Below are 15,377 nucleotides of genomic sequence, written 5' to 3' on the forward strand. Positions count from 1 at the left end.
CCTATACAGAATCCGGGCCTAGGTATTTACCTAACTTGTCTATTTTTTCAACAGCAAGTGCACATACTGAGAAGATTAGGCTAAAAATTGCCCAAACATATGTATTTACAATTGAAATACAAGTACAAAGCTACAGCTAAGCCAGAATGTTAAATATAAAAAAGCTTCAACATGCCTAATCAAAAGTCAATCATAGTAGCAGCTGACCACAGTTTCCAATGCCATTCCTTTTTGATCTATCACCAAGTGAAACAGCAATAGCTATAAAGCTGAGCTACTGAAGCATTCCTTTAGATGCATTAGAATATGTTAAAATTTCTACATTGCACTAAATGGGTATAATTTTATTTTCAGAAAAATAGGTACTAATAACAATAACTAAATTCTGAAACTGACTTTCCATAGGTAGAATGGAGGCTAAGTTCTGTAAAAGGGAATCAAAACAGAAGATAGCAACCACCAAAAAATATAAAATAGTTTTGTAGAAATAATTAATTTTTAAGTTTCTACATTATTGCTACTAGAAAATACCTTCTTTGGCTTATACATTTGTTCATCACAGTGGAAGGACTCTCCCCTATCCCTGTTTTCTGATTCAATTTCTTCTTTGCTTTCAGCTTCATCCTCACCAGCAATAGGTCCACTCTCACATATCGGTGTTTGAAAATCATCATCAGGTAATGGAGGGTAACTGTACTTGAATGGATCCTAAAATTGAAAACAAACATTATTTTCTACCAGTATTATCTGCATCCCATAAAATCATGTATACTTTACCAAATCTGAATCATTTGTTCTACGAATGTAAAAGTCATTGCTGAGTTGAATCATAGACGGAATCAAATTTCCGATTGGTTAATTTTCCTTAACCTCATGCTTAACTTAGACAAACATATTACCATATACTCGAATATAAACAGAGATTTTTGGGCCAAAAAAATGGCTCAAAAATGAGGGTCTGTTTATATTCGAACTAACCCCATCCTGCATCACTGTGGGCCTCCAGTACTACCCTGGTGGTCCAGTAGCCAGAGCCAGAGGTTAAGTCTGGCATAAGGAGTCACATGTACTGTGGAGGCCATGTGACCTAGGAATATCATCATGTGTCTCGCTGAGATTGAAGAACGGGAAGACATTGCATGACAGAGCTGAAGAAGAGCCTCCAGATGTTGTTGCGGAAGGAATGCTCTTAGTTGGATAGTGTCCAGAACAGCTCCGATGAAGTTTGGATTTGGGAAAGTTTATTTTGAATCCCAAGCTTTGTAGGAACCACGTAGTCCATTGGGTCGCTACAATAACCCCCTGAGATGTTCAATCTTTGATGAGCCAGTCGTCTAGGTAGGGGAACACCTGAAGACCATGGTTCCTTAGAGCTGCTGCTACCACCACCAGGCACTTGGTGAACACTCTGGGAGATGAAGCCAGGCCAAAGGGTAGCACTCTGTATTGGTAATGCAGATTCCCCATCTGAAATCTGAGATACTGATGGGAGATCAGATGAATGGGGATGTGAGTATAAGCCTCCTTGAGATGCAGAGAACATAACCAATTGTTCTCATCTATAAGGGGGTATAAGGATGCCAGGGACAACATGCAAAATTTTTCTTTGACTAAAAATTTGTTGAGAGCCCTGAGATCCAAAATGGGTCTCAGATTGCCTGTCTTCTTTGGAACTAGGAAGTAACAGGAGTAAAAACCCCTGCTCTGCTGTTCTAAGGGAACTTCCTCGATGGCAAGGAGACGAAGCAGAGCTTGAGTTTCCTGAAGAAGAAGGGCGGTCTGGGATGGACTGGAAGGATACTCTCTTGAAGGAAGCTCTGGTGGAACCTGAGTGAAATGAAGAGAATATCCTTCCCTGATTATTTACAGCACCCAGAGGTCGAATGTAATGGTCTCCCATCGGTGGTAAAAATGATGGAGACAACCTCCTATGGGGGAAGGAAGGACAGAGGCAGAACTATGGAGGTTACGCTCAGTTTTAGACAGTCAAAAAGGCTGCGAAGCCTTAAGTGCAGCAGAAGGCTGAGGTTTCTCTTGCTTCTGTTGCTGCGGTTTCTTGGAAGGAGCTCGAGTGTAAGGAGCCGCCCTTGGAGTATAACGCCTCTGGAAAACCGGAGTAGGGTGTGAATATTTTGCAGGAGCTGACTTTGGCTTTGGTCTGACAATGGAAGCAAAAGATTCTTCATGTTCAGACAACTTCTTAGTGGCAGCCTCTATGGATTCATCATAGGTCATTGCCCTGACAAGGAATGTTAGCCAGATAGTCCTGAAGATTAGGATCCATGTCAATGGTGCGAAGCCAGGCTAAGTGGCGCATTGCTACAGAAAAAGCAGTGGCCCTAGCCGACAGCTCAAAGGCAACATAAGATGACTGGAGAAGATGCAATCTGAGTTACGACAGAGTAGCAATGACTTCTTGGAACTCGAAATGTCTATGTTGATCCATGTTCTTCAGAAAACCTGGAAGAAGATTAATAAGGAACTTGAGATAAGTAATGAAGACAAAATTGTATTTGAGGACTTTGGAGGACATCATAGCATTTTGATATAGACGGCGTCCAAATTTGTCCATGGTCTTACCTTCCCTTCCAGGAGGAACTGTAGCATAGACCCTGGAAGGATGGGTTTTTTTTCAAAAAGGACTCCACAAGGAGGGATTGATGAGATAATTGTGAATTCTCAAACTCTTTGCAATGCAGAGTTCTATACCTCGAGTCTAATTTGCCTGGAACAGCAGGTATAGCATAAGGAGTCTTCAGACAACGTTTGAAAGTTTGAGACAAAAGCTTGTTAAGAGGAAGCTTAAGTGACTCTGCAGGAGGTTGAGTGAGATGTTTGACCTCAAAATACTCCTTAGAGTATTTAGAACCAGCATCTAACTGAATTTCCAGGTCATCTGCCACCTGACAAAGGAAGGAAGAGAAAGACAGCTGATCCGCCAAGGCCCTGCCTCGTGAGGGACTCGACGACCTCGCGAATGAAGGTGAAGCCTCTCTGGAGAAGTGGCAATCCAAAGAATATGGAGACTTGGAGGAGGCAATGGAAGCAGCTGATTCCTCAGGGTCCAGAAGCGGTGACCTCGAGCGAGGAGTTGGAGGCCTCGAAGAGCTGAAAGGTCTAGAATGAGGTCTAGATGAGGAAGGCTGCTCTTTAGAAGAAGATTTGCGCCTCAATAGATGTCTCGATGAAGGCACTGATCGGCAAAGAGATTGGTGCCTGGAAGCAGTTCTTGAGGATCAAAGAGACTTTGTCCTATGTATGTAAACAGGCAATGCTGCTGGTGAATGGATAGGGCTAGAAGCTGTAGATCGAAACACAGTGAATTGGATCGGGGAATCTCGAAGCACTCCCAAAGACTCTGCTCCTTGTATGGAGTGTGAGGAGTCCTGTTGAGACACTTGTAAAGAATCTACTCCTTGCTTAGGTTGTGTAGATGCCAGACCAGACACTCGCAAAGACTCTGCTCCTTACATAGAGTGAGAAGCTTCAGCTCGAGGCAGGCAGGGACTCGACTTCACGGGAGACTGCTGATTGCCCAGGCTGGATTATAGGAGGCAGCATCGAAGCAGAAGCATATTTGCTCAATAACTGAACAAATTGTTGCTCCAACATGGTCTGGAGAGAAGCCTGCAAAGGTGGATCTGCGTCTGAAACCGGACCACTTGCTGAGGCTAAAGGCTCCAAGGTGGCAGTGGAGATGTGCTTAGACTTGGAGGTCTTGGAAAGCTTGAGAACCACTGCAGGAACCTTCTACTTAGGTATCTGACCTGAAGGGATCTCATGGGAAGAAAAAACAGGTGCACTCAAGGCTAAAGGCGATCCAAACAAGGACAGTCTGATGAGGCTCGATGTCGGATTCGTGGAAGCAGGAGGATCTTCGCTGGAAGGTGGGACTGAGGCAGCAATCGAGGTCGAGGGTGTCAGCAAAGAGTCCATGCTGAAGAGTTTTTCCACTAAAACTCAACGACGTTTAAGGGCTCGAGGTTGAAGAGTAGCACAGTGCTCGCATAACTTTGGATTATTGTCAGACCCAAGGCACTTCAGGCACACTTGAGGCTGTGCGGCTCCGTGAGAGAAATTGCACGTTGGCACTGGCTACATTTCTTAAAGCCTGTGACTGGCCGGGACATAGGAGGGAAGATAGCTGTTGCAAGTCGAAGCCCGCCGGCTGTGGCCGTGCGGCCTGGCCCGCCAGTCAGTCAATGAAGAAAAAATCAAAATAAATCTTCTGCTTTTTTTTTTAAAGGAAAATAAAGAAAGTAACACAATGATTCACGACTAAAAAGAACACAAACCACGGTGTGAGAAGGCACGAAGCGAACAAAGTTCAACGCAGAGTGTCAAAGTACAGACTTCTCGGCTCCGCAGAAAACTAAGAACTGAGGAGACTCACCCTGTGCTAGGCGGGAAGGCACTCGCACATGTGCGGTGCGGCTGACTTGAAACTTCTACGTTTCTACAAGCAAGTATGCTTGCGAGGCTGCCGCATTCAGGCTCCGTGGATGATATCACCCATATGTTGAGAACAGGCTGCCTGCTTGTCCTGGGATAAACATATTTATCAGTACCTGAATTCCACCAGAGCAGCCAAACTCAATCCCTAGGAGCCTGCTCAACCAAAGGCTAGAAACCTAGTAGCTTATTTAGCAAGTCTCTACTCTACCACAGGCAGTTGACAGCTGAATCCTGAATCATGATAACCTGGAGGCCAGAGCCCCCAAAATTTATTGACCAACACTGCTTTACCAGAAGCAACAGACAACTGAATACTGGGTAACTAATCAAACAGCTGGGGCCTGGAAGCACACTTTACAATCCTTGCTCTACCAGGGGGGGAGGAAAAAAAAAAATCAGTCCACATTTTTAGGAACAGATGACAAAAGAAATAAAATGGCAGAGACATTAATAACAACATGCAAAATGAATGCATAACAAATTAAGCTCTCATTACCTGGAAATGTTATTTTTAGCCTTGACACAAAATAATACATTAAGTGACACATATTTATAAATACATTGCTCAAATTTCTCCCAGTTATTTGCACGGTTAATCACACTTACAGAGCCTCCCATATGTGCTGGTAAGTATTCTGCAGTGATGTAGTCCTGAACATCATTCTTGTTGGTAAACTTTAGCGTATTTACTGCTTCCGGACCAAGCCAACTCTTCACAATTTTAAATGCAGCTAGACAAAAATAATTTTGCAAGTTTGGTCACCAAGCACATGGACTGAGGCCAAGATATTTGTTAGATCTGGTTCATAACAGCGTATGCCAAACACTATCATGAGCTTTTCCCTTTTAAATCTTTTCTTACTACATAAACAATAAAAATATGAGATCATCTCTGAAAAAAGGTGACTAAAGTTATCAGAAACAAAAAAAAATGAGATTTTAATGAATTCTGTTAGAGCAAAGAATTTGTAATACAATAGGCCTAACCTCATCTTTTTAGATGAAAACTACTAAAGTTATAGAAGTTCAAGCATGTAACCTTTGCAGACTGCTTATGAGCCTATAGCATGAAAAAGCAGTCACTAAACATTATATCTAGGACGTCAGTTTCAGAATCGCACACCGGCATCCTAAATAGAATAGCGTCCAACCCCACCTAACTGGCACCTAACTGACAGACACCCAAACCCACCTAACCGGCCCGATTCTCTAACCAGCGCTCATGTCACAGGCGCCAGTTAGAGAATCACACCTGATCCCTTGCCATCAGCTGATTGAAGCTGAGTGGCTGCGGCAGAGAACACCTGACCACCACCCCCCGTGAAGTCAGCTGGTAAGAGAGATATCCACTTTCTCCTGCCAGAACTCCGACCCCTCCGCAAACTTGGCTGGCAGGAGGGATGCCCACTCCTTCCTACCCTGGATCCAACCCCATCGAAGCAAGCCAGGCAGGAGGGATGCCTATTCCCTCCTGCCCCAGACCCCCCCTCGAACTCGAAACCCCCAAACCAGACAACCCCCCCCCAAAATACCTTTCAGCTGAATGTCCAGCCAGAGGGATGCTAACACCCTCTAGCCGGCTAGGCCATCACTCCAAAATGGTGGGCCTTCCCCTTCCTTGCGCATTCTGGGATGCACCAGGGAGAGGCATAAGGCTCTGACTGGCTCAGATGCCTAAGACCCCTCTCATAGGAGGAGCCTTAGGCACCTGAGCCAACAGGAGTCTTAGGCCCCCTACCCAGTGCATCCTGGGTTGCAGTGAGTGTGACTTAAGTCTCCGGTTGGCCCAGGAGCCTCTCCTATGAGAGCCAATCAGAGCCTTAGGTCCCTCCCTGGACGCAGTGAGCATCCCTCTGGCCAGACATTCAACTGAAAGGTACCAGGGGTGGGGGTAGAGTTAGGAGTGCAGGCCCTGAGCCTTGGGGGGAGGGATGAGTTCGAAAGGGTGGTGCCAGGAGGAAGTGGGCAAGCCTAGTTTGCTTTGGGGTGGGGTGGGTTCCACTGCAGGAGAGAGTGGGCATCCATCCTGCCTGGCTTACTTCACATATGGGGGATCGGGGGTTCCAGAGAGATGAAGCATCCTTCCTGCCAACCAAGTTCAAGTGGGAGTTCTGGTGGGAGGGTGTGGGCATCCCCTCCTGCTGGTTAACTTCACAGGGAGGGGGACTGCTGTGGCCAGTCAGCTGATCTCACAGGGAGATTTCCTTGCCGCAATCAGCGGCCATGTTTTCAGATGCCATTTTTGGATGAAACCACACCCAGCCCTGTGGGGGGGGGGGAAGGGAGGAGATAAAGAGAAAGAGATACCTAACCATGGAGAGAGGGAGGAGAGAGGGAAAAATATATCCAACCATGGAGGGAGGGAGCAAAGGATCATAGGAAGATTAGCTAGGAAAAAAAGGTAAAGATGGGGTAGGGGGTAGGGTGATCTTTCAGAGGATGGGAAACAGGGATGGGAAAAACAAGGGAGATGGTAACAGAGGAGGGAAGGAGAGAAATGATGAGCAAAGAGCGGTAGGAAGAGGGAGGGAAGGGAAGAAAGACGAGGAGAGAGCGTACCCATTAGTGCTGCCAGATCACGATTCACTTCGGGTGAATCAATTTGTTTTTGCAAAAAAAAAAAATATTTAACTTAACAATTCGTAGGCCTCCATTCAGGCTTTCCCTCTGTCACCGGTGTCCTTTCATCTAATGTAACTTCCAGTTTTGCGAAACCAGAATTTACATCAGAAGCAAGGACTCTGGTGGCAGAGAAAAGCCTGAAAGGACCTCTGCGTGCAGATCGGCGGCAGCAAGGCTCTCTCCTCCCCGGGCAGAAGTATTTCTCCTCTCCTCCCCGGTCAGGCAAAAGTGGTGTTAGCGATCACTACCTTGCCTCTACTCCGGGCATCTTCTCTCCATTTGGCTGCCCAAGTGTAAACAGAACGTTTACACTGAGGGTGGACCAAGTGGACAAAAGATGCAAGGAGTGCCGGCAAGAGTGGATCGCTAAATCACTACTGCCACTGGTAACATGTTGTGAAGTCAAAATAAAGGTAGATGGGGGAGGGGAAAGTAGGGAGATGGACTTGGGGGAGTTGGTGGACTGGAGAAGGAGAGATGAGGAGAAGATGGATGGGAGAGATGAACTTGGTGGAGGGGGAGATCATTCAAAGAGGAGATGGACTTGAGGGAGGGAGAGATGAACTTGGGGTAGTTGAGAAAAGGAGAGATGGTAGATCTGGGGATGGTGGGGTTCATTGCTGCAGCAACAGGAATAGAGACAAAAAAAAAAAGGGAAAGATGCCAGACTTCCGGGGGAGGAAAGGGAAACGGAAGGGGAGAACAGAGATGGAAGATGGATGGTTAGCACAGAGAAAGAAGAAAAAGACAAATAGGCAAGAGACCCTGTCAAGCAAGTTATCAGAAGATGTTTGTCGCAAAGCCTGGGACCAAAACAATTTGAATAATGACAAGACAACAAAAGGTAGAAAAAACAATTTTATTTTCTGTTTTGTGATTACAATGCATCAGATTTGAAATGTGTATCCTGCCAGAGCCGATATTAGACCGCGAACGTGAGCTAGGATTTAACAGAGAGAGGAAAAGTCTTTTTTGTTTATTTTGTTTACACCACAACGCAAGTGTGGGTAGGAGAGGACAAAGGGGGTGGAGTGGGTGAAGAGGCTATAAAATAAACCCACCAGGATGTTTGGGGGGGAACCCCCCCCCCCAACAACAACAACCACCAAAAAACACCCAATTGGGCAGGAAAATCGAATCAAAAAATCAATTCAATAGGCTGAATTGAATCGGGCAGCACTAGTATCCATGGAAGGGAAGGGAAAAAAATGAAGGGAGATGATGGTTCCCATGAATGGCAGGAAAGGGAAGAAAAGAGAAGAAAACTAGACAGATTTAAAAAGGAGGAAGAAAAATGGAAGTAAAAGTTGATCATGAAAGAAAGATAAAGGGCAGGAAGTAAAGAGTACAGAAAGAGAAAGAGTAAACAGAGCAGGGAAGCAGAACCATACAGAACGAGATGATTAAAAAGATAAAATCACCAGATAATAAAGGCAAGATAAATTATTTTATTTTTAGTCTGGTAAGGGGTGGGATAATGGAATTTGATATATCACCTTTCTGTGGGACAACTGAATTGAAATGTGTCAGCTTTGAGAATTTATGTCTGCTATGTATATATTGCACTATACAGGAGGAAATATAAGGGGGCACTTTTACGATTAAAAATTGTAATTGCATGCTTGGAAATTTTAATCTATGTACAACCCATATTAAACATTATGGTTACATAAATGTGTATTAACATGACAAACCAGGCCTTGACAAAATTTTATTTGGACACATTAATCAGTGACAGACTTTCTACCCACCCACCCACCCTACCTGCCTTCACTGAACTTGAGGAGTGGGGAAAGGTGAGGGGGATCTCTACTACCATGTAGCCTTTAGGGTCTGATTTATTAAGGATGTTTTCCCATTACATGTCCAAAGGAAAAGAACGTTTAGTAAATTAGACCTGTAATGCATCCATGCAGGCCACTAGCGAAATACATTCCCTGCAGCCCAAGCCTCAACCTAGTCTCTTTCTTCCCCCACCACTATCATTACCCACTGTCTTTTTTTAATCTGTTTCACCCCCCCCTTCCTTAATTGTATACAACCCAAAGCACAGTCTAGCCACCACCACTCCCACCCCTAGGCAAGCATGTCAGCAAGTCAATCTGTCACTCCCCCTAATCCTTACCCTTAACCCAGCAAACCAGTCAGTCATACTCCTATCCCCTATCCTAGGACTATTTAAGAGTGGAAGTACAGAATCAATGTGTGTCCAAAACCCAGGTTCTGCAAATTACCGTATATACCTCATTTCCCCATCTCTCCTCACTTTCCTCCCTCCTGTTCAACTGCCATCACTCTCCCCTCTCCTCTGCACCCCTCATCCAACATCATTCCATCTCTCTTCCTGCCCTCCCTTCCACCAACCCAGTTACTATCTATGTATTTATTGTGAATGTGAATGAATATATTTAACACTTATTGTAATTTTGAAAATGAATAAAGAATATTTAAAAAAAAAAAAAAAAGTTACTATCCAACTACTCTCACTCCTTTTCTTCCATTTCCCAGGTCTAACATTTCTTCAACTTGTTTCATTCTTTCTCTCCCTCACTCCCATTATCCAGTCTCTCTCTTTCCATTTCTCTCTCCCTCCCAACCTCTAGCTCCAATCTCTTTCCATCTCTCTCTCCCCCTCCCCTTTGACCCTGGATCTAGAACTCTCCCCACATCCACCTAACCCCTTCAATCCCCCCATCTACATTAAATCATTTCTCTGTCCATGTCATCAGCAATAGCAGCAATTTACGCAGGTCATTTACTGCTGACAATGAAGCCTGTTCTCTGCTGACCTAACTTCCTGCTTCTACAAGGATGGGATGCCATAGAGAAAGTAGGCTGAGAGGGTTGGCGGCAGATGGCCAGTGCGAATTGCTGCTGCTGCTGTTGTTGCCGCCGCCGGTGATCTGGACAGAGAAACAATTTAAAGTACATTGGGTGGTGGGAACAATCCACCCATGCCACAGCATCAGGGTCAAAAAATCCCAGCAATCCACATGTCCGGATTGCAGGCTACGGTCTGTCATTTCAGTAGCCCTGCCCTACCCCTTCCATTATTCCTCCAAGCCAGTCAGCCTCACTTCTCCCCTAGCTCCTACCCCTGCCCCAGCAAGCTAGCTTCACACTTCTCGTGACTATATTTCTGACTTATAAGCCTTGGTCTGTACTACCCATAAGGTATACCGTTCTCAACGTGAATGTCCATAACATACTTTTAACCAGCACAGTGTAAATTTAGCTAGCTTTTACATCAAAAATGTTGGCAACGTACCATACTTTGTCATGCAAGTTACAAACTGGGGTGCAAAATGATATCAGATTAAAAATTTCTAGATAATCAAGAATTTTGGATAAAAGATTTCTCAATTTAAAAAAAATGTTAAAATGAAATTAAGTGATAAAACTTGAGGGGTTCTTTACTAACAAAAATCTAGGGTCGATATATTAAATTGATTTTTGGAATAGGGAGATGGAATAGGAGTTGACTTCCATTCCACGCATCAACTAGGTGTTGCAGCATCTCTAGGAATGGTGCACCAAAAAACAAAAACAATTTCTGCAGCAGACAGCACAAGTAAATATCAGCACACACTAACAATAATTGGCACTCTTTTGAAGCATTAGATCTCACACACACACACACACACACACACACACACACTATTAAAGATAAGCAAAATGCTGAGTGCAGAGATACTATATGATTCAAGATTATACATGATTTACTTACCATTCATTATCCATGGCATTTCAAAGATTACAATTTTAGCTGTAATAAAACAATTCAAAATAAAGATATTTAAGATCAGTGATACATTTCTATTTTTAATAGTATTCTAATCAGAATTTGCTCTTTGACTATATATTTCCTGTTTTCTCACTCACTAAAAATGGTTTTAAAAAAAGGTTTGGACAAGTTCCTTGAGGAAAAATCCATAGTCTGCTGTTGAAACAGACATGGGAGAAGCCATTGCTTGCCCTGGAACGGTGGAATGGAATGCTGCTGTTATTTGTGGGTTTTTGCCAGGTACTTGTGACTTGGATTGGCCTCCATGAAGATGGGATACTGAGCTAGATGGGCGATTGGTCTGACCCAGTAAGGCTATTCTTATGTTCTAAAAAGCACAGTTACTTACCATAACAGGTGTTATCCAGGGACAGCTGGCAGATATTCCCACATGTTGGCGACGTCATCCACAGAGTTCCGGTACGCTTTAAAAGTGCATCGCCACTTTAAGAACTTAAGAAAGTTCGCTAACTACCCGCACCATGCATGCGCGAGTGCCTTCTCGCCCGACACAGGCTCACGGCTCCTTAGTTCCGTAAGCAAGCTAAGAAGCCAACCAAGGGGAGGTGGGTGGGTTGTCAGAATATCAGGCTGCTGTCACTGGATAACACCTGCTACAGTAAATAACTATGCTTTATCCCAGGACAAGCAGGCAGCATATTCTTACTAGAATCGGATGGAGGGGAGTGTTAGCCATTAAGACAATAAATTTTACAATACTGCTTGGCCGAAGTGACTCTCCCGTCAGGAATTGAATTCCAGACAGTAGTGAGATGTAAGAACTGAGGACCAAGTAGCAGCTTTACATATTTCATCATTAGGAGTTGAGCGTAGGAAAGCAAGAGAAGCTGCCATAGCTTGAACCTTGTGGGCTGTGACACAACTCCCAGTTGCAGCCCAGCTTGAGCATAAGAGAAAACAATACAAACCACTAACTGTGTAGATATAGTTCTCTTGGATACAGGACATCCTAACTTATTAGGATCAAAGGAGACGAAAAGTTGAGGAGATGCTCTGTGTGGCTGAATTCTGTGTAAGAAGGAAGCCCAGGCTCGTTGGAAACGAGAGTATGAAGAGCCATTTCTCCAGAATGAGAATGAATCTTAGGAAAGAACACTGGAAGTATGGTAGATCAATTTAGATGAATTCTGTGACTATTTCTGGAAGGAACTTCGAGTGGGTGCAAGCACAACTTTATCTTGATGAAACACTGTGAACGGTGGATCTGCCACCAGTGCTTGAAGTTCACTCATTCCTCGAACAGAGGTAAGAGAGATGAGAAAAAAACCACTGTCCAAGTGAGGTATTTCAGATAAGCCGAGGATATTGGTTCAAAAGAAGACTTCATACGTCTAGAGCACAGGTGTCAAAGTCGGTCCTCGAGGGCCGGAATCCAGTTGGGTTTTCAGGATTTCCCCAATGAATATGCATGAGATCTATTTGCATGCACTGCTTTCAATGCATATTCATTGGGGAAATCCTGAAAACCCGACTGGATTACGGCCCTCGAGGAGGGACTTTGACACCCCTGGTCTAGAGAGAACAACATTGAGATTCCAAACTACTGGAGGTGGTTTGACCTTAAAAAAGGTCTGTTAATGAATCTAGACACAACAGGATGAGCAATTAGATGTTTACCATCAGCTGGGCTATGAAAAGCATTGATAGCACTGAGATGAGCTCAAATCGAAGTGGTCTTGGGTAAATGTAGAAGACATCCAATATTGCAGATATAGAGATGGATACACCACCATGAGGATGAAATGTACACCAAGTGGAAAATCACATCCATTTCTGCTGGTAACACTGCTGCGTAGACGGTTTTCATGACGCTTCTAAAATATGTCTGACAGGATGAGAAAGATAAAACTCAGTCCATGTCAACCTGAGCAGTACCAAGCTGTCAGGTGTAAAAAGCCTGTAGATTCAGAAGCAAAAGAGATCTGTGATTCTGCATTAGAAGAGATGGAAAAGCCTGAAAAGGCATTGGTCCTTGATACCGAGCTGAGGTAGAAGGGAGTACCAAGGATGACTGGGCCACCGAGGGCCAACAGAATCATGGTGGCCAATTCCTAATTGAGCTTGACAAGCGTCTCAAAGATGAGAGGGATTGGAGGAAACACATAAAGAAACTTGCGTGCCCAATCCAAAAGAAACACGTCAGGTTCCAGGCGTTGGGAAAAACACTGGAAGTACCGTATTTTCGCGGATATAACGCGCGCGTTATACGCGTTTTTACGTACCGCGCATACCCTTCGCGCGTTATATGCCTGAGCGCGGTATACAAAATTTTTTTTACATATTTCACACCCCGCCCAACGCCCGATTCATCATCCGGAAGGACGCTCGCACCCCCACCGCTCGCACCCCCACCCCGAAGGACCGCCGACTCCCCGACAATATCGGGCCAGGAGGGAGCCCAAACCCTCCTGGCCACGGCGACCCCCTACCCCCACCTCGCACTACATTACGGGCAGGAGGGATCCTAGGCCCTCCTGCCCTCGACGCAAACCCCCCTCCCCCAAGAACCTCCGACCGCCCCCCCAGCCGACCCGCGATCCCCCTGGCGACCCCCACGACCCCCCCACCCCCCTTCCCCGTACCTTTGGTAGTTGGCCGGACAGATGGGAGCCAAACCCGCCTGTCCGGCAGGCAGCCAACGAAGGAATGAGGCCGGATTGGCCCATCCATCCTAAAGCTCCGCCTACTGGTGGGGCCTAAGGCGCGTGGGCCAATCAGAATAGGCCCTGGAGCCTTAGGTCCCACCTGGGGGCGCGGCCTGAGGCACATGGGCCCAACCCGACCATGTGCCTCAGGCCACGCCCCCAGGTGGGACCTAAGGCTCCAGGGCCTAATCTGATTGGCCCACGCGCCTTAGGCCCCACCAGTAGGCGGAGCTTTAGGATGGATGGGCCAATCCGGCCTCATTCCTTCGTTGGCTGCCTGCCGGACAGGTGGGTTTGGCTCCCGTCTGTCTGGCCAACTACCAAAGGTACGGGGAAGGGGGGTGGGGGGGGTCGTGGGGGTCGCCAGGGGGATCGCGGGTCGGCTGGGGGGGCGGTCGGAGGTTCTTGGGGGGGGCGGTCGTTGGGGGGGAGGGGGGTTTGCGTCGAGGGCAGGAGGGCCTGGGATCCCTCCTGCCCGTAATGTAGTGCGGGGTGGGGTTAGGGGGTCGCCGTGGCCAGGAGGATTTGGGCTCCCTCCTGGCCCGATATTGTCGGGGAGTCGGCGGTCCTTCGGGGTGGGGGTGCGAGTGGTCCTGCCGAGGGGGGAGAAGAATCGGACGTCGAGGGGGGGCATCAGGCTTTCAGGATGGGGACAGGACTTCAAGGGGGACAGGCAGACCTTCAAGGGGGACAGGTGGGGCAGTGCACGGAAAGTCAGGGCAGGTGAACGGAGAGTCGGGACAGCGCACGGAGAGGCGGGGCAGTGCACGGAAAGTCAGGGCAGGTGAACGGAGAGTCGGGACAGCGCACGGAGAGGCGGGGCAGTGCACGGAAAGTCAGGGCAGGTGAACGGAGAGTCGGGACAGCGCACGGAGAGGCGGGGCAGTGCACCGAAAGTCAGGGCGGGTGAACAGTGAGTCGGGGCAACCAGAGGAGAGTCGGGGAGGGCGAAAGGAGAGTCGGGGTGGCCAGAGGAGAGTTGGGCAGCATGCGCGGTATACCCATGAGCGCTGTATACAAAAGTTTCCGTACATACAAGTGTGGTTTCTGCGCGCTATACCCGTGTGCGCGTTTTACACGGGTGCGCGTTATATCCGCGAAAATACAGTACAGTAGATTCCGTGGTCTATTAAGACTTTTTCAACTGCTCATGAACGCTACAAGCAGTTCCTCAGTTTTGAGATTATAGGATTACCCATATCCTGAAGCAGCTCTTCTGAAACATGTAGAGCGAAACGGAGACGTTCCATCGTACCACACCTATCACGCTTGGCAGTAAAAATCCCAAGCTAAGTACTATCTATATTGGGTCATGGATTCCTATAAGGGATATGAATGAGCACATGTGTGCTTAGATGAACATTAAATAAGAAAAAAGAAGTATAAGCAAAATATATTAAATTTCACAAATAATTATTAATAAATTTACAAAAAAGGGGTTTTTTTTAGATCAGTGATAGCCCGCGTATAGCTAACTTGTTAAGACAAGTTCTAATAACAAGCAGCTGCGGGTGCTTGAGGTCTTTTTGTCCCCCATAGAAAATACCTAGCATAATAAAAGTGCAAAGCAAAGTACAGGGGATCAGCTCGCTCCTGCATTAATCCATATACAATAGGGTTGTTAGTCTATGACTTATTATTTGAAGGAATGTAGTTGGGAAGAATACTGCCTGAAGTCGAAATGAGGCAACTTGTGATTGGGGAGGGGGGATGCAAATAGGTCTATCTTAGGAGTCCCCAAAAGAGAGAATATGTGATGCAGGACTGCAGAGTTGAGCGTCCACTCGTGTGGCTGAAGAAACCTGCTAAATCCATCTGTGCGAGAATGATTCTTCTCTCAAATGTATATT

General features: G+C 46.2%; 1 protein-coding gene across 4 annotated transcripts in view; it reads right to left on the bottom strand.

The window, feature by feature from the left end:
• MOSPD2 (motile sperm domain containing 2) overlaps positions 1-15,377 on the bottom strand; it is a 144,700-nt gene that overhangs the window by 73,212 nt on the left and 56,111 nt on the right. For 3 of the 4 annotated variants that reach the window (XR_004539875.1, XM_033948687.1, XM_033948689.1), the window contains 3 exons: positions 10,805-10,843; positions 5,062-5,186; positions 532-708 (listed from right to left, as the gene is read on the bottom strand). Coding sequence is in view for 3 of the 4 variants with exons in the window: in XM_033948687.1 (XP_033804578.1) it covers positions 532-708; positions 5,062-5,186; positions 10,805-10,843 (341 nt within the window). In the remaining variant the exon portion in view is untranslated. The remainder of the gene's footprint in view (positions 1-531; positions 709-5,061; positions 5,187-10,804; positions 10,844-15,377) is intronic. The other variant, XM_033948688.1, reaches the window with a different exon arrangement.

The sequence above is a fragment of the Geotrypetes seraphini genome, chromosome 6, assembly GCF_902459505.1.
Source record: "Geotrypetes seraphini chromosome 6, aGeoSer1.1, whole genome shotgun sequence".
Lineage (NCBI taxonomy): Eukaryota > Metazoa > Chordata > Amphibia > Gymnophiona > Dermophiidae > Geotrypetes > Geotrypetes seraphini.